Source organism: Lissotriton vulgaris, unplaced genomic scaffold (genome assembly GCF_964263255.1).
Source record: "Lissotriton vulgaris unplaced genomic scaffold, aLisVul1.2 SCAFFOLD_1555, whole genome shotgun sequence".
NCBI lineage: Eukaryota > Metazoa > Chordata > Amphibia > Caudata > Salamandridae > Lissotriton > Lissotriton vulgaris.
This window is the reverse complement of record NW_028240693.1, coordinates 517,592-539,877: the sequence shown is the minus strand read 5'-3', so window position 1 is coordinate 539,877 and position 22,286 is coordinate 517,592. Positions and strand designations below refer to the sequence as shown.

Below are 22,286 nucleotides of genomic sequence, written 5' to 3'. Positions count from 1 at the left end.
TCTAGTGTGATGACTCTTGCCGATATTGAGATTTTTTTTTAGTCTATTACTTGTGGTTCACATTTAAAGTCAGGTCCATTCCCAAGACCATTTGGCTGAGTTGGGCGGAACGAGGGACACAATCAGAGGTTGAGACAGAGATCGAAAGCCAGGAGACAAGGAGTTGCTTGCCTTACCCGGTTGCGTTATAACATATATGCAGACGCTTATTCCTAATAAGACAGTTCGTTGGGACAGATTGATTAAAGTGTTTCTGATTTCTTTACTAGGTTTGAAGAGACGTTTTTGGATTATAGTGGGCAGGATATGCCAACAGAGGATGGAGTCTGTTTATTTATTGATAGTTTGGTCACTAAGAAATTGGCCATTGTACAATGTAGCGCCCACAAAATAGCGACTGATGATGTGGGTAGAGGGAATGTGTTTACTGATTAGACAGCTAAGGCGACGGCTCAGAGTAAGATGAAGAGGATGTTTGTAGCTGGCCCAGTTAGGTGGGTCCCTGACAATACTATGTTCGAGAACACAGTTGAGAGTGTGAAAGAGATATAAAGCAAGGCCACGATTGAAGAATTAGCTGTGTGGCACTATAGTACAGCACATTTAGATGAGGAAGGATGTTGGATTGATTTGTCCGGAAAACAGAAATGGATGTTACCAGATACATATGTACTCCCTGTGGTTACTATGGCTCAAGGCCCAGCCCACATTAGTGCAAAATGCATTTGTAAATGATTAGCTCCAGTTTGGTGTAATGATAAAATTTAAAGAACAGCTGCACATTTGGTGAAGACTTGTATGATTTCTTTGATGCATAGTCCTGGAAAGGGTACTCTCATACCATCTGGTAATTTTGCACCTCCTACATTCTCCTTTGAAGTCCTTCAAATGGATTTCATTGAGCTAGAACACTGTAACAATCTTAAGTACAATCTAGTGGTCATATGTGTATTTAGCAAACGGGTTGAGGCTTACCCTACTAAAGACAATGTGGCCATCACCACAGCGAAGGTCCTCATTAAGGAGTTCATTCCACACTTTGGAATGCCCAGAGTGACAACGGAAGGCACCTTAATGGGAGAGTAATTCAATTAATATGAGGGTCTACATATCAAACAGAAATTTCATGCCACCAACCACCCGCAATCAGCGGGCCTGGTTGAAAAATACGACATACTGAAATTGAAATTGGCAAAAATAGGAGACAACAGGGCTGAAAGAGCCTGATGCTCTTCCTCTGGCCCTATTGTCTACTAGGAATACAGCACACTCTAAAATAGGCATATTCGAACGCCCAGCAAGTGTTTCGGGCATCCCCAGGCCCAAGAGGTTTTCAGATATTTAATATCCTGTATTGCTTGATTATCTTGGGCAACTGACAGAAAATTTGTGTTTTATTCACCAACAGGTGCAAGATTCCTTACCTCCTAATGCAGAGGGTCCTGGGCACAGTATCCAGCCCAATCATTTAATCCTCATCAGGAACTTCCAGAGGAAGACAAATTTGGAGCCTAAATGGAAAGGTCCTGAGCAAATTCTTCTGGCTACGAGGAAGGAAGTAAAGGTTGCTGGTCGAAAGAGCTGGGTGCATTCCTCTCATTGTAGGAGAAAACCTTTGCTGTTGCTCTATGATCAGTGGTCAAGGAGGGAATAGGAGACATTGAATGTGAACAGGTACCTAGATTTGTGCCCTTCAGCGAAGCGAAATTGATCTGGACCCAAACTGACCCAAACTGAAAAGGAAAATGATGATGTTTTGAATGAGACTGTCCCACACAAAATACGAGCTATCCCTGAGCCTCTGTTTGTTGATCACACAGTGCCTGGAACTGCCGGGTACAACTTACATCCTCGGCTGAAGACCACAGAATCCAAAGAAAAGAAAGACTAGGGTTGGACTGTACAAGGTAGGAAAGTGCTGAGTAGCAGTACTAACGAGGGAGTGGATAAATGAAAAGTTTCCGTCTTTGTTTTGCTCTTGTTATTTGAACACTATAGTTAGGAACATATACTTTGAGAAGTATACCACCTTTATCGACGTAGGATAGGTCAGGAAAGAGCTTAGGACTGAGCAAGCTCCACCGTTGGTGCTCAAGAGTGCCAACTGATGGACAATAGGAGCCTGTACGAGTAGGCTCTGAGGACACTGGGAACAGTTATACCATGTATTATTTTGCATTTCACCCTTATTTCATCATGCATCTTTTTGGGAGACAAATTCATGAAGAGGAATAGCCCTAGACAACGACATATGTTCTATGCAAAGTAAAATTGTGGGTGTCATTGTCTTAGTAACTGTGATTATAATAGTATGCGGGGGTCAGTGAACATGAACGCCTCCCCGTGAGATGTAGAAGAAGGGTGGCCCCGAATAATGTGTTTGTGAACACTCATAAGAGGTTCTTTGGGGAAGGAGCAGCTTGCTATCCTATTCGGTCTGTCACTAGTCTTTGGACTGCATACCCATTGTCACTTCTTAACTAAACGAATACTGAGCCGCCACAATTTGTGGAAGTTAAGGGAACATGTGGGTTTGGCTATCCCGGACCATGTCTGTACCACCAAAAACCACAGGGAAAGGGTTATCCTGGCTCTGACAATAAGACATATTGTGATCATTTTTACATGGTGGAACAAAATATCACTCTCGTGGGTTGGCATTATGAGGAAATAACAGTATCTCGAGAAGGAGGTTACTATGCCGCCTGTTGCCCTATGGTGAATTTCACAGATACCTTTTTATACAGCAATTGTTCAGGGACTGTATTGTTTAAAAACACTATCTCCATTGTGAACAAATATGATCCAAGCATGTTTGAAATTAATTCCCGATATGCTGCAGTAAATTATGCAGGTCCGATATATGCTCACTCAGGGTTTTTCTTTCTGTCTAATGGGACCTATTCCAATGTCTACAATGGCACTGAGGATGTGGCTTAAGGAATGGTACTGCCTTTAGGCGTACAATGTAAGAATGTTCGACCTACAAAGAGATGGGTAAACACTAATGAAAGAATTCTGTTAAGGAGTATGGGAGTTGGAGGTGAACAATTAAAGAAATGGTATAACATTTGGGTATATCCTCTCCTCCATCATTACCTTTGAGGGCTAGAGAGTATTTTGGATGCAAATTGCAGTTTTTCTCCAACTCTAGGGTAGACACCCTGATAGATATCACTACCCAATTGGAGAGCATGCGGGTCTATTCTGAACTGACCAGATATGCAGTAGATTTTATGTTAGCCAAGTCTGGTGGTGTGTGCGCAGTAACAGGCGATCAGTGTGTTATGAGTATAGAAAACTTAGAAAAAAACATAACACGAGATATTGGGGAGATCATTGATGATGTCAAGGGCATGGAAAGTGGAAATTGGAGTTGGTCCCTCTTGGGTAACTGGGGCTGGATACTCAGGTTACAAAAACAACAGCCTCCTGTTTTGTTTCTTCCACACCAGAGAATACACAAACCTACAAATATATAGGTGCACACAAACACACATTTTGTTTTTACTGAGTTTTATATAGCACAAACCTGAACCAAATTGGGTATCAGAGCGCTTTACATAGCACCAGTTGTGTTACATGAGGACACATTCATTTTTGTTAGGCATGGGGAGATTAAGTGATTTACCCAGAATCACAGGATGTTCAGCGTCATTGCCGAGACTCGAAAGCAGTACCCCAGATTCGAGGTCGACCTCCCTAGCCGTTAGGCCAACTCCTCTCCCCATGCATGTGCATGCTGACAGGAAGGTGACTGAAAACAGACAGACAAATGCAGTCCCGCAGATGACTGGAACCATGCACACATGAACACACCAACAGACACATGCACATAAATGTACGAATACAGACACAAACATGCACATGCACACACTCAACACCAGTTGGCCAGGATCTGTACATTCATTCTCCGAAATACACTGTGGAAGCTTGTGATCGCTACCTAAAGGCTTGAAGAGTAATTAATTATTTTGCAACTTTCATGAAGACCCACGGAAAGAGTTGGGTCCCTGGACCTTCAGGGCAGTGATACTACAACCAATATGTCTGCCTGGTGGAGGCAAATCCCAGTTAGGAGGGTGAACCATCGTCTTCTCTGAATCTCTAACTTAGGCCGGCACATCCAGAGACCTGAACATACAAAATGAAAGGTGTACAAATACCAAGAACTCAGGGCTGCCACTCACCCTCATGGTGTTATATTGCTCCTCTTCCTTGAGTTTAGACTCCAGAATGTATCTCGTCTCATTCCTCAGTGGTCGCAGCCAGTCCTGGAGCTTCACCTGCAGAGAGGAAAGCGCACAAGTGACAACTGTAGATCTGTAAAATAATCTCTACATCAACATCCAGACATACTCATATTGTACGAAACAACCACACATGTTCACATTTAAAATGCCAGTCACACATATCTTGATTACACATTTTAGCCACAGATATCCTGATTACAAGTATCAGCCACACATCTGAAATATTAGTATCTGGAACAGATGCACAGATTGTAAGCACCAAACCATATGTTTCCAGATCATGAGTACTAGGCCGCACATGTACATATTTTAAGTTCCTTCCACACATGTACTGATTGTAAGTACCAGGCCTCATGTTTCCATGTCAGTGTGCCAGCCACACATATCCTGATAGTGGTTCCCAGGACAATCAAAACTACATTAAAATACCAGAACAATCATATTGATTCCTGAATATGCCACACGCTGACTCCCCTCAGACTTTTTTGTGTCTGCAGCACCTCAACATCTTTTTCATCCCAATATCATTTAAATGATATCACAATTTTTCTCTATAGGGCAGTCCCATCTACTACTAAATATCATAAAGGGGCACAGGCAGCCTTGGTACAGGCATCAGTTGTTAATAGTATCTGTGATAGGCAGGCTGCAGTAATTACAGGGTCTGTGATAGGCAGGCATCAGTCTTTAAAAGGGTCTGTGCTTACAGAGTCTGTGGTAGGCAGGCTGCAGTAATTACAGGGTCACAGACAGGCAGGCTGCAGTCCTTACAGGGTCGCAGACAGGCAGGCTGCAGTCCTTACAGGGTCGCAGACAGGCAGGTTCCAGTCTTTACAGGGTCTGTGATAGGCAGGCTGCAGTAATTACAGGGTCTGTGATAGGCAGGCATCAGTCTTTAAAAGGGTCTGTGATAGAGCGGGTGCAGTCCTTACAGGGTCACAGACAGGCATGCTCCAGTACTTATAGTATCGTGATAGGCTGGCTGCTGTCCTTACAGGGTCGCAGACAGGCAGGCTCCAGTAATTACAGGGTCTGGGACAGGCAGGCTGCAATCCCTACAGGGTCTATGGTAACAGTATGCAGGCCTTACAGGGTCTGTAATAGGCAGGCAGAAGACCTTATAGCCTTGTAGGTTCTGTAAGAGTGAGCAGGCAACAGCTCCATACAGGGTCTGTGTCAGGGAACAGGCAGTCATAACCAGCGAGAACAGACCCCAGCCTCTTACTGACAGGCAGCAAGCACTAGTGAACCAGCACCACCCATCCCCCCTCAGTGTGGGAGCAACCACCAGCTTCTTACAAGGTCTGTGATCGGCAGGCATCAGTATTTAAAAAGGTCTGTGATAGGCAGGCTGCAGTATTTATAAAGGTCTGTGATAGGCAGACTGCAGTCCTTACAGGGTCTGTGATAGGCAGGCTGCAGTATTTATAAAGGTCTGTGATAGGCAGACTGCAGTCCTTACAGGGTCTGTGATAGGCAGGCTGCTGCCTTTACAGGGTCTATGATAGGCAGGCTACAGACCTTACAGGTACTATGATAGGCAGGCTACAGACCTTACAGGGTCTGTGAGAGGCAAGCATCTGTCGTTAAAAGGGTCTGTGGCAGGCAGGCTGCAGTCCCTAACAAGGTCTGTAGTAGGCAGGCTGCTGCCTTTACAGGGTCTGTGATAGGCAGGCTGCAGTCTTTACAGGTACTATGATAGGCAGGCTACAGACCTTACAGGGTCTGTGATAGGCAAGAATCCGTCGTTAAAAGGGTCTGTGGCAGGCAGGCTGCAGTCCCTAACAAGGTCTGTGGTTGGCAGGCTGCAGTCACTATAAGGTCTGTGGTAGGCAGGCAGCAAACCTTACAGGGTCTGTGTAAGGATAGAGGTAGTCATACCAGCATGAACAGACACCAGCCTCTTACAGTACAGAAAACAAGTGGTCGTGGACTCTTTTTTTGTCATGCATTTAAGTTAAAAAAAATTGTAATTCAAATACAGTGTTTTGCATGCATCAAGTCAGAACAAGACAATTAATTTATGATAAACTTCCAAAATTGCACCTTAAGTAGGGAGAAAGGAGAAGGCACCCATCAATTCCTTTTAGGAAAATGTATGTTTTATTCACAGAGCTATTGTTATTGCTGAACACATTAGGAAGGTTATAGAGTATTTTAAGAGGTTGCTCCAAAGGGAGGGGAATGTGAAAGAGTAGTGCTCAATTGCGAGCGGGAAGAAAATATATAATCACAGAGTGAAGAAAGTTCAAAAAGGAAATAATTACAACAATTATCACACTCCGGACTAAGAGCGGGTAACCTCAACACCAGTTCGTTCTGACCTGTCCATCATTTTTTTTTGTTATTTGAAACACTTTTCAAACATTGTATAGAGGTATCATCTGTTGGTTATCAGGGATAATGGTGAAATATGGTACAGGCCCCAGCGGGGATGAATATTGACGTTTTGACCCGGCTTAATGCGCTTGAGGGTATTTTAAACTCCATTTGCGGGTCTTCTTCAGGACAGGAGAAAGAAGGGGGCAACCTACGGGGGATAAACATGAAATCAATATTGTATTCCATAGAAATTAGGACTAATAGTAGATGTGATCTTCAAGTGCCTGGTTTACTGACCTATTTTAGGTGCCTGTGGCTGAAACTGGTCACAGCTCCCAGGAGTGGGTAGTCTGTAAAAATGATGAAGGTGAAATTAGATACCATCCTAAAGATGGGGTTAATCAATGTGGGTAAAAACCTTCACTTACCCGCATCACACTTGCAGTAAAACTTGAAACAAGCATTTGCAAAAACCAATAGGTCTCGCCTTTGGGACATTATAAGTGTTTAGCCATGCAACAGTAGGATATTGTGCTGCATAATTAAATACTTATAAGGTCCCAAAGGCGGAACCTATTGGCTATGCAAATGCTTGTTTCAAGTTTAGAAGGAAGTGTACCAGCTGGGTGTGAAAACAACTGGGTAGCATTGTGCAAATGCATAGGTACACCTTTGTGACCATTCACACCTTTCTAATGACCTCTGTCCACCCCCTGAAATATAACCATGTTTCCTCCCCAAAATTGGCAGATTTCCAGTGATTTTAAATTCTATCAGCTGACATGAAGATCGACAGACTTGGATTCTGTAATAAAACAGTTACAATATCTGGACTATGTTTTCAAAGCCATTTGCAAATCTTATTTTAATTCAAGTACCAAATGAACAGTTTTAGACATCTAAATCCCCTCTTGGGCTCACAAAATGTGGAGGTACATTTCTGATAATATTTACGCGCAAATGTGTGGCTGCGTGGTCACTCGAGCAACACCAAAACAATTCCCATATAGGTTATATGGAAAATATGCTGCATCTCTGGCGTTCAGGGACCACTCTTTTTGATCCTCCTTATCTGACAAAAAATCATTTCCAATCCTGCAAGCTGCAAAAATGTTCTGCATTCATTTTTTCCGCGGTTACTATTGCTGGACCACAAACATCACAACTTTAACCACTACAGTTATTACAGGGCACCGTGGAGGCATATCCAGATGGTGAGCATGGGAGCTTAACCAGGGACGTCACATAAAATAAACCAGAGGATTGAGACGTTATCTGCAAAGAGGATCTTGACGAGGTCCAAGGGGTGTATTACCAGTGTGGACAGCAAGCCCCCTCTGAGGCCGGCCAGAAGATTCTCGTAGCGGACATATCTGAAAAGAGAAGGGCGCTCAGAAGCCGGGATGGTGGAGCCAGGGCATTGGTGAAGAGCGCCTGGCCATCGTGTGCACCGGGAGAAGAGGTGAGACTCGGACGCGCAGAATGCGTGTTGTGTTGCAGCCAGGGCGATGGTGAAGAGCGCCTGGATATCGTGTGCACTGGGAGAAGAGGTGAGACTCGGACGCGCAGGGTGTTTGTCGAGGTGCAAGCAGAGGCACTGAAGAAGAGCGCCGGGTCATAGTGAGCACCAGAGAATAGGCGGGTCTCGGATGGGCAGAGTGGGTGTTGAGGTGCAACAAGAGGTGCTGGTGAGGAGTGACTGGGTAGAGTGTGCACCAAATTCGAAGTAAGTCTCCACAGTGCTAAGGGCGGGTCTCAGTGTTCACTGATACCGCCGGAAGGAGGGCCAGGTCATTGGACCCTCGGAGTGAAATACCAGCGGCCCGGACCGGCAGCCCCGGTGCAGCTGAGCCACCGGCCCAAGCTCACCGTACTCATTGACAGAGTTCTAGATCAAGGCCCAAGTTGCTGGATCACCACCTGGGGTGGGGTGCGGGCCCGGAGGGACCCTCTCTCGACCTCTCGCTTCAGTCAGCTGCGCAAGCCTGTTGCTTCGGCTCGGATCTAGGCCGGTGCTGACCCAATGAGGGGCAGTACTGGGGCCGGAGTGGGAAGCAGTACTTTTTGTATCATCATTTGATCCATAAAGGGGGCACTGTTAACAAAGCATGGAAAACTGTCATAGTGCACTTTGCATTATTGCTGCTAACGAACTATCGAACTGTCATATGATGCCTGACACCATTTGTGCCCGAAGAACTACATGCTTGGTGCACTACGCACTGTATTATTTTTCCCTTGCAGAGTACATGATTATAACGTGGCGCAGTGCATTATTTCTTCATTGCAGAGTACATGATTGTGGCGTGACACATTGCTTTGTTTCTTCCTGGTACAGGGCATGCTGGTAGGGATACGCATTGCATTATTCCTTCTATTGCACAGTACATGACTGTGGCGCTACGTATGGCATTGTTTCTCTGTTGCACAGTACAAGAGAATATCGTTACGCAGTGCAGTATTTCCTTACTTTTGCAACACGTGTGATTCTAGCAATTTGACTTGCCTAACATTTTGGAACCGGTTAAAAGTGAGTTTCACTGCTGGTTACGCTTGGTAGGAGCAAGACCACTGACTCATTGTCAGTGAAATTGCTCTCCCTCCCTGGCAGCTCCACCATTAAGTGAGGCTTTTCCCTGAGCCCCTGCACTCTCAAGTGTTGGTGTTCGAGGCCGTCTCCACCTGCAGGTTTCACCTGCGCCTCATCCCTGGTGGTCCAGTGGACTTCTGTCTCCATTTACTCTCTCCGCTTTTTCTCTCCTTTTTTACTCGTTTTTTTCCCTCACTTCTATCTTCCCCCTTCACTCTCCTTCTGGGTCTTTCCACAATTTTTTGTCATTTTCCCCTCATTTTAAGCTCCCCCTTCACGCTCCTTCTGTGTCTTTCCTCCGTCTTCCACTCGTTTTTTCAATTGTTTGCTTCTGTGTCCTCTGTGTCTTTCCTCCACTCTTTCTTGCACTTTTGCTGCCGTATTTGCACTTTTCTCTCTCTTTTTGCCTTTTTCCTTTTTCAGCCCGTTTTTCCCTGCCGCTGCTGCCCCCACGGCCCCACGGCCCCACCCCGCCAGCACGACCAGTGCGACCGTCCCAATCCAGCTCCCCTCCCCGCTCCCTCCTCCCAGCTGTCCAGCCCTCCCCGACCCCTACTTAATGGCGGCTGCCGAGCGGCGGTGCCGCCGGTGTGCCAAACTCAAGCCCGTCTTTGTCCGTCCGCAACCCAACTGCAACCAGCGCCAGGAACCCTGGATCTCTGCACAGCCAACGCTCTGACCCAGTGGCACTCCACGCTCTCAACCCAGGCCGTAACTACAACTGCAAGCTAGCATCACCAGCCGACACACCTGCAGCACCGACAAGACCATGGACCCAGCACAACCCGCCCGCAAGACACAGCTGAACCGAAGACCCTGCAATGCATCCTCCTCAACGTCCGATCCCTCCACAAACACACCACCAAAATCGGAGACTTCCTCGACAGCACCACCCTGGAAGTAGCATTCTTTATCAAAACCTGGACCTAAACCACCTCAGGACCGGACAGCGCCATCCCCATTCACCAAGGATACAAGATCTCCAAGAAGGACTGCCCCACCCGCCTGGGAGGAAAAATCGCCATCGTCCAAAAATCCACCCTCCACCTGAGCACACTCCCCGATGAGCCCACAGACCTGATGGAACACATTCACTTCAAGATACTGGCCAGCCCTACCTCCACCCTCCAAGGAACCCTCATCTATCGACCCCCTGGACCCCGCAGACTTTTTGCCAACTCCATCGCGAACATCATCTCCCCGCATACCTTCGAGTTCACCAACTACACCCTACTGGGAGACCTCAACTTCCACCTCGACAACCAACTGGACCCCAGCACCACATCCCTCCTGGACAACCTCTACAACATTGGACTCCACCAGATCGTGACAGAACCCACATACTCAGCATGACACACCCTCGACCCCCTCTTCACAACAGGAAACTCCATTACCTTCAGCAACACCACCGAACTCCCATGGACTGACCATCCATTCGTCCACTACATCTTCAGAACACCCACCATCCACAGACACCAGCACCTGCTCCCATGAAGAAACTAGACCAGAATCACCAACGACCAGCTAACCTCATCACTCAGCAACTCCGCCCCAACCATCGCAGAAAACAACGACCCCAACATCACAGCCTGAACCCTGCACAGATGGATCTCCGACAGCGCCAACACCATTGCCCCCTCAAGAAAAACAACAACACCCATGCCAAGAAAGCTAGATGGTTCACCACCGAACTTCAAGAGTCCAGACGGACTTGCCGCCGCCTCAAAAAGGCCTGGAGGAACACCAAATCCACAGAAGCCCACAATAACTTCAGAGCCACTACCAACGCCCACCACCAACTCATCTGAAAACAAGGAAAAAAGTGATTGAAGACAGAATCTCTACTCATGCACACAACAGCAAAGAACTCTTCAACATCATCAAGGAGTTTGCCCAACCCACCAGTGAGTTCACCGACATCCTTCCCTCACAAGTCTTCTGCAACAAACTCAGCACCTTTTTCCACCACAAAATCAAGAGCATCTACAATAACTTTGACAAAGACAACCAACACACTGAACCCTCCCCAGCCACCTCCGACACCCTGAAGCCAGCGATTGACAACTGGATAGCCCTCACCACCGAAGACACACTGAAGACGATGAAGTTAATCCACTCTGGGGCCCCCACGGACCCCTGCCCCCACCAAATGGATGAAAAACAGCTGCCTACAACTAAACACCAACAAAACGGAAATACTCATTACGGGCCTAAACCCCAATGCCTGGAACGATACCTGGTGGCCCCCCGCCCTCGGAAGCCCACCCAGCCCCAAGGACCACGCATACAACCTGGGAATCATCTGGACTCAGAGCTCAAAATAGCCCGCCATATCAACCCCATCTCGTCCTCCTGCTTCCACACCCTCTGCTTCCTAATTAGGATCTTCAAATGGATCCCCCTCAAACACAGAAAGACTGTCACTCACGCCCTGGTCACCAGCATGTTCGACTTAGGTAACGCACTCTTTTTATTTTTATGTTTTTATTGAGGAATAGGTCATAAGCACATATCAAACACAAAACTTCTCATCTTGCAGTTGTGGGGTTGCAAGAACAGTGTACAATATGATACATTGTAAAATTGAAGCAAAACAAGAATCAAATCAGAACTTAAATGCAGGGGAATTCCACTAATTCACACATTATAACATTATATAAACAAGAATACAACATAGAAGTAATAGAAAATAGAGAATATGAATCAAGGTGCCGTGAAAATCTGAGATGATCAAAAATAATCAGTCTTCTTCATCCATATAAATTCTAACCGGACCCCAGATTAGTTGCCCCAATGCTCTTTTCCGCCTTCCTTTCAGTGCATACAAACTATATACAATATTATAGATAAAATGAAACCGGGTCCGCCATACTGTGAATGAAGGGGGGTCGCTTTGTAACCAGCACGAAGCTATGCATAGCCTTAGAACCGCTGTAGCTACAAATATCAAATAGCCATTATTGTCAGTAGGCACGTCTTGTGCACAACCCATATCTATACCCAATAATATCTGCGAAAGTGTGAGCTGAAAGGGGGTGCCCAGAATCTCAGATAGGAACTTATTTACATGCATTAACAATTCCCTCAATTTAACACAAGTGCCAAAGATATGCATCAGGTCCGCCTGTTGAGCGCTGCACCTAAAACATTTCCCATCCGGGTCCCCGCCCCACTTTGAAATTTTGTCTGGAGTACGATACAATATAAATATAAATATACAATATAAAGTTTTATAATGTTGCGTGACGAGGTTGGCAGACATAAGTACTCGTCCTGCAAGGTCAATTGACCTTTCAAGCATGATCCCTTGGCTTCCCAGCCTATTCTCCCATTTGCTTGTTTGTGCTTCTAAGTCATTTGACATTGCCTCTAGCATTAAATTATAGAGTACCCCGATCCGAGCTCCTTTCCTATTGGCCTCTATAAGAGGATTGGGTGCCTTGCATACAGTAGCTTTTATTAAGAGATCACGTATTTGCAAATACTTGAAAAAGTGTGTGGATGGAAGTTGATATTGTTCCCTTAACTGGCTAAACGATTTTAAACTATCCCCAATATATAAGTCACCCAAAATAATTAAACCTCTCATTCGCCATTTCACCGTTATACGATCCCAACAGATACTAGGATAGAAGATCTGGTCATTCAGTGGAGTATATCTGGAAAAGTTTTCAATTTTATAGAACATTTTAATTGCTTTCCATGTTTTATAAGCTGCAGCGACAACCTTAAATCTGGTGCGTTTATAATAATTCCAATCCATGTTTAGAAAAAGGCGATTCCTAGCTTCCACACCAAGGAGTAGGGTGTATATTGAGGGTTGCAATGCTGGTTCCAATGGTGCTTCCCCTGTAAGTAAAATATTCATATGCTGAAGCATGCAAGCATAGTAATATAGAAGAAAGTCCGGTACCGCCCACCCTCCTACAGCCCTTGGCAGGACCATGTATTTTTTTGCACGCCGCTCCTTTCCCCGAGACCATAAGAATTTCATACAGATCGACTGCAATTGTGTAATTTAAGCCGAGGGGATCTCTAGTGGTACTGACCGATAAAAATAAAGGATCTTAGGTAATACCATCATTTTTAAAGTATTACATCTGCCCACTAACGTTAAATGCAAGCTTTCATATTGATCCAGTTTTTTACGAATCCCAGTCAGTAAACTCTGCCAGTTAGATTGTACCGTAGCGGAGGCCGAGGCTCTTATCCGCACCCCTAGGTATGTAACCTCTGTTAAAACCCTAACATCTAAATAAGACTTGATATTGACACATAAAATCTGAGTCTTAGCAGTGTTCAATTTGTACCCAGATACCGAGCCATATACCACTGCAAGATGTTCAATCTCAGGCATAGCCATGGCAGGGTTTGGAGACAGCACTGCAACGTCATCGGCGTACGCTAGAACCCGATATTGTTGCTGTTGTACCAATACTGGCAGGATCCGAGGACTGTTCTCCAACATTTTTAAAAACGGATGGATGTATAGGGCAAATAGCAATGGGGAGCACGGGCAGCCTTGCCTTGTCCCCCTTTGTATTGATACCTGTGCCGATTGTAGCCCCATAACATAGATCCGTGCACTTGGCTGTTGGTACAGCGTCTGTATAGATTAACGCACTCAATGCCGGAATAAGCAAAAACCTCACCCGCAAGCTACAGAACATCCAAAACGCCGCCGTAAGACTGGGCCTCAACCTGCCAAGACACTGCCACATCTCCCAGCACTTGTGCACACTCCACTGGCTCCCCATTGAGTCACCTTCAAAATGCTAACTTACGCTCACAAGGCCCTCCATGACACCGGACCAGCATACCTGAACAGCTGACTCAAATTCCACACACCCCAAAGGACCCTACGATCAGCCCAGTTCTCCTACGCCGTGGTCCCCCTCACCAGAAAGACCAGATCGGGGGACCGCTCCTTCTCCTTCCGAGCGGCCAGAGCCTGGAACAAACTTCTGCTCCACCACAGACAGATAACATCACTCCCCATCTTCGCAAGAAACCTCAAAACCTGGCTCTTCGACAGACCCCCCTCCTTGATGGACTGGAACCTGCGACCAGCCCACGCCCCCCCCCCCCCCCAGCGCCTTGAGACCCTTACAGGTGAGTAGTCGCACTTAACAAACACCTGATTGATTGGTTGGTTGGTTAGAAGCTGTGGTTGGGATCAGAACCTACCAACCCACTGGAAAGAATACAATCAATTATTATATGTTGATTTTGTATTGTGTGGTCATATCGTATAACTTCTTATATAAAGATTATACTCATTTTATAGAAACTCGTGTGGAGTCTATTTGTGGTGACATTGGGTTGCTGTGAGAGTGGTTGCACATATTGTACAATTGTGCCTTGGAGATAAGTCTGGCAGCTTGTGCCAAGCTACTAAGGGGGTGAGCAGGGCTATCTCAAAGGTGTGCTTACTTAGCCTAACACTGAAACGAGGGGTGAGGGACTCCCGCCTCCAGCATTTGGTGGTGGCGCTGAGGGTATAGAGACAAAATATCGACTCCAAAATATCGACTGGACATAATATCGAGTTTTTAATATAGACTGGACAAAATATCGACTGGACATAATATCGACTACAAAAATATCGTTTTTCAGGTAAGTGAAGTAATATCGACTGTATAAAATATAGATAGCAAAAATATCGATTTTTTAATAATATATAATATTTTATAGTGTATTTTTATGTAATAATATGTGTGAATAGTGTGTATTAATGTTATAAAATATTTTATTACATGAATTTTTTTTTTATAATAATTGCGTAATGTAATTCTGTAGCGGGTTGTGGGTTTATAGGGGAATAGGGTGGGAAGTAATTTAATAATAATTAATTAATTAATATATGTTTGTTAATATTTTTAATTAATAATTAATTGATAATTAATTAATATTAATTAGTTAATTAATTAATATAATTTTGAACATATTTTGTATTAGTAAATAATTGTCAATTAATTAATTGTAATTAGTTAATTACATTAATTAGAGTACATTTTTAATATATATAATTTTGTGTAATTTTTAAGTAATTAATTTTGTAAAAATAATATTAATTATTAAAATAATTACAGCTAATGTTCTAATATATTTACTTTATTGTTATTGTTAATTAATAATTAATTGCTAATTAAATAATATTGATAAATTTAGGGTAAAGGAGCATTTTTAGGGTTCAGGGTCAGTTTTCAGTTCATGGGTAAAGGGGTATTTTTAGGGTTCAGGGTCAGTTTTCAGTTCATGGGTAAAGGGGTATTTTTAGGGTTCAGGGTCAGTTTTCAGTTCATGGGTAAAGGGGTATTTTTAGGGTTCAGGGTCAGTTTTCAGTTCATGGGTAAAGGGGTATTTTTAGGGTTCAGGGTCAGTTTTCAGTTCATGGGTAAAGGGGTATTTTTAGGGTTCAGGGTCAGTTTTCAGTTCATGGGTAAAGGGGCATTTTTAGGGTTCAGGGTCAGTTTTCAGTTTTTGGGTAAAGGGGCATTTTTAGGGTTCAGGGTCAGTTTTCAGTTTTTGGGTAAAGGGGTATTTTTAGGGTTCAGGGTCAGTTTTGGGTTTTTGGGTAAAGGGGTATTTTTAGGGTTCAGGGTCAGTTTTGGGTTTTTGGGTAAAGGGGTATTTTTAGGGTTCAGGGTCAACAAATAAGATTTTAAAAAATTATTTTTATTATTTTCATTTATTATTTAATTATTATAATTTAATTTAAGTCGTTTTAACTATATTTTAGTAATAAAAATTTAATATTAATTTAATTTAACACTGTTTTTAATAAAGTCGATATTTTTTACATCTATATTTTTGTTAACGATATTTTGTACTCGATATTTTTGTACTTACCTGTTTGTAGATACAAACTCGATATTTTGACTGTCGATATTTTGTCCACGATATTTTGGCAACTCGATATTATGTCCGTCGATATTATTTCAGTGATCCGGCGCTGAGGGATAAGGACCCCACTTCCAAAAATAATCATCACTTATTGAATGGACATTGGAGAGCAAACACAAGGAGATGATGGACGGAGCGCTGAACCTTTTCAGACACTCACCCCCAGTCACAGATCTGGGTTGAATCTATCATCATTCATTAGCTCACTTCGCCACATCAGTTTAGACCCAGCTATAAGCAAATCAGTCTTGACCATGTGCCTCCTGGAAACAATTCAGCCCGAACGGCCAAGCCATGCCTTTCCTGACCTGAAAACAAGCATCCACATACCGGCTTCTGGGTAACACCCTTCATCAGCCAGGCTAGCTTGAATCCAGTGGCAAAGTGAGCAAGGGACCCAAGTCTGTGCATACCCTGCCAACTTAGGGCAAACAAAGCAAACACAAAGATATGATGGCCAGAGCACTGAAACTTTTCAGACCCTCACCCCTTAGTCACAGATCTGTGTTCAATCCATCATCATTCTTTAGCTCACTTGGCCACTTCAGTTCAGATCAATAAAGAAAGGAGCAAAGGGGGGAAAAAAGTCAAGCCTGCACCCATTCAACACATTATCAACAACCAGGGCCTGACTCAATGGACAGATAACCTTGATTTTCAAAGCGCTTTGGATATAACAATGGTCTGACTTGAACCATTTTTTAATTGAGGATGCTCACAGCACTAAACAATGCTAAATTTAGCCAGTGAGTAGGATCTCATTTTTAATGTTGGGAACTGTAATTTCATTTACTTTCTTATGGGGAACAGCACTGCACTTGTGTGATATTTGCACCTATAGTGCATACTCTATTTCCTTTCACTGTTTCTTTACTTCATTTATGAGAAAAATTTACGTTGGAACACATTTCCGTTTTGTGGTGAGAAATCAACCTTTTATGATAAGTGGGTGTTGCTACCTTGAGGTGCTTTCTCTCCATTCATACATTTTTCTAAAACTTCTTCACACATTTCCTCCAACCTTATCTAATTTTGGTAAGTATCCTTGTGCTGCAGTATAATGACATTGTGGTATAAATTGGACATACAGACACTTGAATTAGCGGTAGTCACATTGTTGGGGGAGTCGTTAGAAAACAGTACAGATCCCTCTTGTGTCTGAAAATCAAGGGTATTTATCCATTGAGTCAGGCCCTGGTTGTTGATAATCACCTCAGTTCAGACCCAGTTATATGCAAGTCAGTCTTGATCCTGTGCTTCATGGGAACAGTCCAGCCCGAACTGCCAAGCCAGGTCTTCCCTGAACCGGAAACAAGCATCCTGGTACCGGTTTCTGGGTAACACCCTTCATCAGCCAGGCTAGCTTGAATCCAGTGGCAAAGTGAGCAAGGGACCCACGTCTGGGCATACCTCACCAACTTAGGGAAAACAAAGCAAACTCACCCCCAGTCACAGATCTGGGTTGAATCCATCCTCATTCTTAAGGTCACTTCGCCACCTCATTTCAGACCCGGATATATGCAAATCAGTCTTGACCCTCTGCCTCATGAGAACAGTCCGGCCCGAACTGCCAAGCCAGGTCTTCACTGAACCAGAAACAAGCATCCTGGGACCGGTTTCTGGATAACACATTTCATCAGCCAGGCTAGCTTGAATCCAGTGGCAAAGTGAGCAGGGGACACATGCCTGGGCATACCCTGCCAACTTAGGGCAAACAGAGGAAACACAAGGAGATGATTGAAGGAGCGCTGACATTTTTAGACACTCACCCCCTGTCCAGTTGGAACAGCCAAGCCAAATCCCTTGCTCACTTTGCCACTAGATTCAAGCTATCATGTCTGATGAGGCTGTTAGCCCAAAAGGGGTCCCAGGATGCTTTTTACCGGTCCAGGGAAGACATGGCTTGGCAGTTAGGGATGGACTGTTTCCATTAGGCAGAGGGTCAAGACTGATTTGCATATAGCTGTGTCTGAACTGGGGTGGCGAAGTGAGCTAAAGAATGATGATGGATTCAACCCAGATCTGTGACTGAGGGTGAGTGTCTGAAAAGTTTCAGCGCTCCGTCCATCACCTCCTTGTGTTTGCTTTGTTTTCCCTAAGTTGGCAGGGAATGCCCAGACGTGGGTCCATTGCTCACTTTGCCACTACATTCAAGCTAGCCTGGCTGATAAAGGCTGTTAGCCCGAAACTGGGCCCAGGATGCTTATTTCCGGTCCAGGGAAGATATGGCTTAGCAGTTCGGGCTGAACTGTTCCCATGAAGCACAGGGTCAAGACTGATTTGCATATGGCCATGTCTGAACTGGGGTGGCGAAGTGAGCTAAAGAACGATGATGGATTCAACCCAGATCTGTGACTGGGGGTGAGTGTCTGAAAAGCCTCAGCGCTCCAACAATCATCTCCTTGTGTTTGCTCTGGACATTAGAGAGCAACAAATTATTACCTCCAGAAATGTAAAATGTAAGAAAGTTAAAGCTGTAGAGGAGAGGCAACTTCACCAAGAATACTAGAATATATTTCTGTAACTCAACACATGGCCAATTGATGTGCCCATTCTTTATATCCTATGAACAAAACAAAAGAATAGGCTTCAAAATCACATTACTTCTCATCAGCCCCTGTAACGGACATGGAGGGCCGATACACAAAAGAAATCTGAGACAAAATCCTAACTTTACGAAATTTCTTATTCACAAAGGGCATTCAGGAGTAGAAAAGTTAGGATTTTGTCTCAGTTAAACTTAAGTTTTGGTCTAAGGTTTAACTTAAGACCAGAACTTAAGTTTAACTGAGACAAAATCCTAACATTACTATTCCTAAACGCCCTTTGTGAATACCGAACGTCATAAAGTTAGGATTTTATCTCAGACTACTTTTGTGAATCTGGCCCATTGTTTTTTTTTTTTATAGTGCCGCAATCGGAACCTCAAGGCTGCCAAGTAAGATTGCTCAGTGGGATAAGGTGCCTTCTGTAGGGATCCTTGCACAACCAAATGGTCAAATCTACTAAACCCAAAAGATCATCCTTGAAAGGCCTATTGAAGGAGCACCACTGAGGAGGTGACAACTGGCATCTGTAGTGTCACTACATAAAAGCATACCAATAATAATGCAACTAAACTGGGCTTTACCTTTTAGTTCTGGTTTTAAAGTGCAAGTGTCTGGAAGACATAGTTCTATCAAATCTTTAAAATATACATAGATAGGGCTCCATCTAGAGGAGTACAAATTTCCCATCTCAACCCATTTGCTACTTGGTGTATCATTCTGCCTGCCATGGAGTGCTGCATTGCAGTGATTGGGGGGACTATTTCACAACAGAAAAATACACTCAGTCAATACACACACATTCAATGATTTATCTCCTACATGCATTGAATAGAAACACAAACATTTTGTGTATTTTGTTACTGCAGTAGGGTTGAAACTCTTTGCATGAAGACTCAAGTGTGAGTATTGTCATCACAACCATTACTACAATTACTACCATTGCTATTATCACTTCCAGTGTAACTACCATTACACACACACACACACACAATATGAACAGCACAAGCAGTAACAATGCAGGTCTAACTCATACACACAGAACAGATGTAGCACAGGTAGCAGCAGTGTAAAAACCATCTCACACACACACACAATATGAACAGCACAATCAGTAACTATGTAGGCCTCCCTGGCACAGAAATGGCATCTGCAGCAGCAGTGTGAGCACATCCCCCACATACACAATGCATACAGCACAATCAGTAACAATGCAGCCTTCTCTCACACACACCAAACAGATGCAGCATGGGCATTACCTGTGTAAGTAACATCATACATACTCAAAATGAACAGAACAATCAGAAACAATGCAACCCACTCACACACAGACAGGGCACCTGCAGCAGCAGTATAAGCACATCTCTCACATACAGAATGAACTGCACAGTAACAATGCAGCTCTCACTCACACACACAATATCAACAGCACATGTAGTAACAATGCAGCCCCCACTCCCACACAAGACGGAAGCAGCACTGGAGGACAATTGTGTATGCCTCAGTCACAAAGCCGAGGTACAGTATAGTGCCAGCAGCACAGAAAAATGAGCTTCAAACAAGTGCAGCACATGCAGCAACGGTGCAGCTTCACATAAAGAACAACATTGTGCAGGACAACAGCAACGGTGCAATCTTCCCCCATACACAGAGAGGGCATGCAAAGGGCAGCAGCAGCAGTGGTGCAAGCTTCCCTCATACACAGAGAGGGCATGCAAAGGGCAGCAGCAGCAGTGGTGCAAGCTTCCCTCATACACAGAGAGGGCATGCAAAGGGCAGCAGCAGCAGTGGTGCAAGCTTCCCTCATACACAGAGAGCGTGCAATGAGCAGCAGCTACTGCAGCAGTGCAAGCTTCCCTCATACACGGAGAGCGTGCAATGAGCAGCAGCTACTGCAGCAGTGCAAGCTTCCCCCATACAAAGAGAGGGCATGCAATGGGCAGCAGCTACTGCAGTAGTGCAAGCTTCCCTCATACACAGAGAGTGTGCAATGAGCAGCAGCTACTGCAGCAGTGCAAGCTTCCCTCAAACACGGAGAGCGTGCAATGAGCAGCAGCTACTGCAGCAGTGCAAGCTTCCCTCATACACAGAGAGCGTGCAATGAGCAGCAGCTACTGCAGCAGTGAAAGCTTCCCTCATACACAGAGAGCGTGCAATGTGCAGCAGCTACTGCTGTAGTGCAAGATTCCCTCATACACAGAGAAGGCATGCAATGGCTCATACTTCACTCACTATTGACAAAATAGGTACAACAGATGCGACAAAGTGAACTTCGTCCCAAAGGCTTAGCTGTCAGTGGTGCAGCCGGTACAGTGGCACCTAGGTCCAGAGGCAGGAGGTGCCAGCTGCACTGGTTTCTTCTAAGCTTTCTGATGATAGTCCCGGGGATACCGCATTTTCTCACTCATATTTCACTCTCTCTCACTATACAAGTGTGTGTACCTATTCATGATGCTCTGTTTTAGATTCTGCTTCTGGTTCTTGCTACCTAGTACTTCTGCTCAGCTCCTAAAATCAGTTTTGGAGTGAAAGGGCTCTGCATACTCACTCATGACTCTCTCTTCTTTATTCTGATTCCAGCTTCTCTTACCTTGTACTCTTGTTCAGCCTCATTGATGGGGGTCACAAGGTGCTCCATGTGTGCCCGGGACTCTCTACAGACCACACACAGGAGTTCACCGTCGGTTTCACAGAAGAGCTGCAGCCTCTCCCCGTGCTCCTCACACAGACTTCCTCTAGGCTCTACTTTCAGTTTCTTCACCATCTCCACCATGTTTGCTAATCTCTTATTGGGTTTCATTTCCTTCTCTGGGTCAATGTCGTGCTTGCATTCCGGGCAGGCTATCTCCAGGTCCTCTTCACTCATGTAAGTCTTGAGACAGGACAGACAGAAGTTGTGTCCGCAGTCCAGGGTCACGGGGTCAATGTACAGCTCCCTGCAGATGGAGCAGGTGGCTTCTACATGGAGTTCAGTCCTGGGGTCCGCAGCCGCCATGTTTGCTCTGAGCTGTGCCGGCGCCTCTCCTCTGACAGGAATATCCTTATCAGTGTTAACATAAGGTGTGTCCCGCTCAGAGCAACCTTTGGTCTCATCCTGTACAGGTACAGGCAGGTGAGGGTTCATTGCTATAATCAATGTGTCTGCCCCCGCCCTCAGGTCTCTGGTGCACCCATAGTATGACCAACCGTCCGTAAATTTATTGGGCTGTCCGTGATTTGGACCTCAAGTCTGTTGTCCGTGACGATCCCTTTTACAGATGCCTTTTTTCATAATTTTGGGCATTGGGGAGAAGCACTGCTCCCCTGCATGAAGCCTCAACTCCCTGATGGGGCCACCTCGCACTTCTCCTCTGAGCACAAGAGCAGCCCCACCCCGCCCATTGTCATTCTGTCTGCTTCTCATTTCCACATACAGAATGACAATAAGCCATTCTGGGCTGTTAAAGCATTAAGTGGGCCTCCTTCTGCCTGGGTCTAGGGCAGGGAATTCTGTCAGATGGAAGAAATGTACAGAAATGCCAATGCTGCTACGTGAGAATCCAGTTCATCAAAAGAAGCCAGTGAAAGAAGTTAAAAGAAATGAGTAATATTTATTTCACAGTCTCATCATTTTGGAACTGATGCATTTTCAATATTATATTCAACAAAGGCATGGTTGGTGCTTTTTTT

At 44.7% G+C, this 22,286-nt stretch overlaps 1 protein-coding gene across 1 annotated transcript; it reads right to left on the bottom strand.

Moving 5' to 3' along the window:
* Positions 1-282: 282 nt before the first annotated feature.
* LOC147672904 (E3 ubiquitin-protein ligase TRIM31-like) lies at positions 283-21,649 on the bottom strand. The gene is made up of 2 exons (XM_086947931.1): positions 21,208-21,649; positions 283-4,286 (listed from the first exon to the last, which is right to left on the bottom strand). Exons 1-2 carry the CDS (start codon positions 21,610-21,612, stop codon positions 4,113-4,115), a joined length of 579 nt encoding a protein of 192 aa, XP_086804057.1. The 5' UTR covers positions 21,613-21,649; the 3' UTR covers positions 283-4,112.
* Between the last annotated feature and the right edge of the window lie 637 nt (positions 21,650-22,286).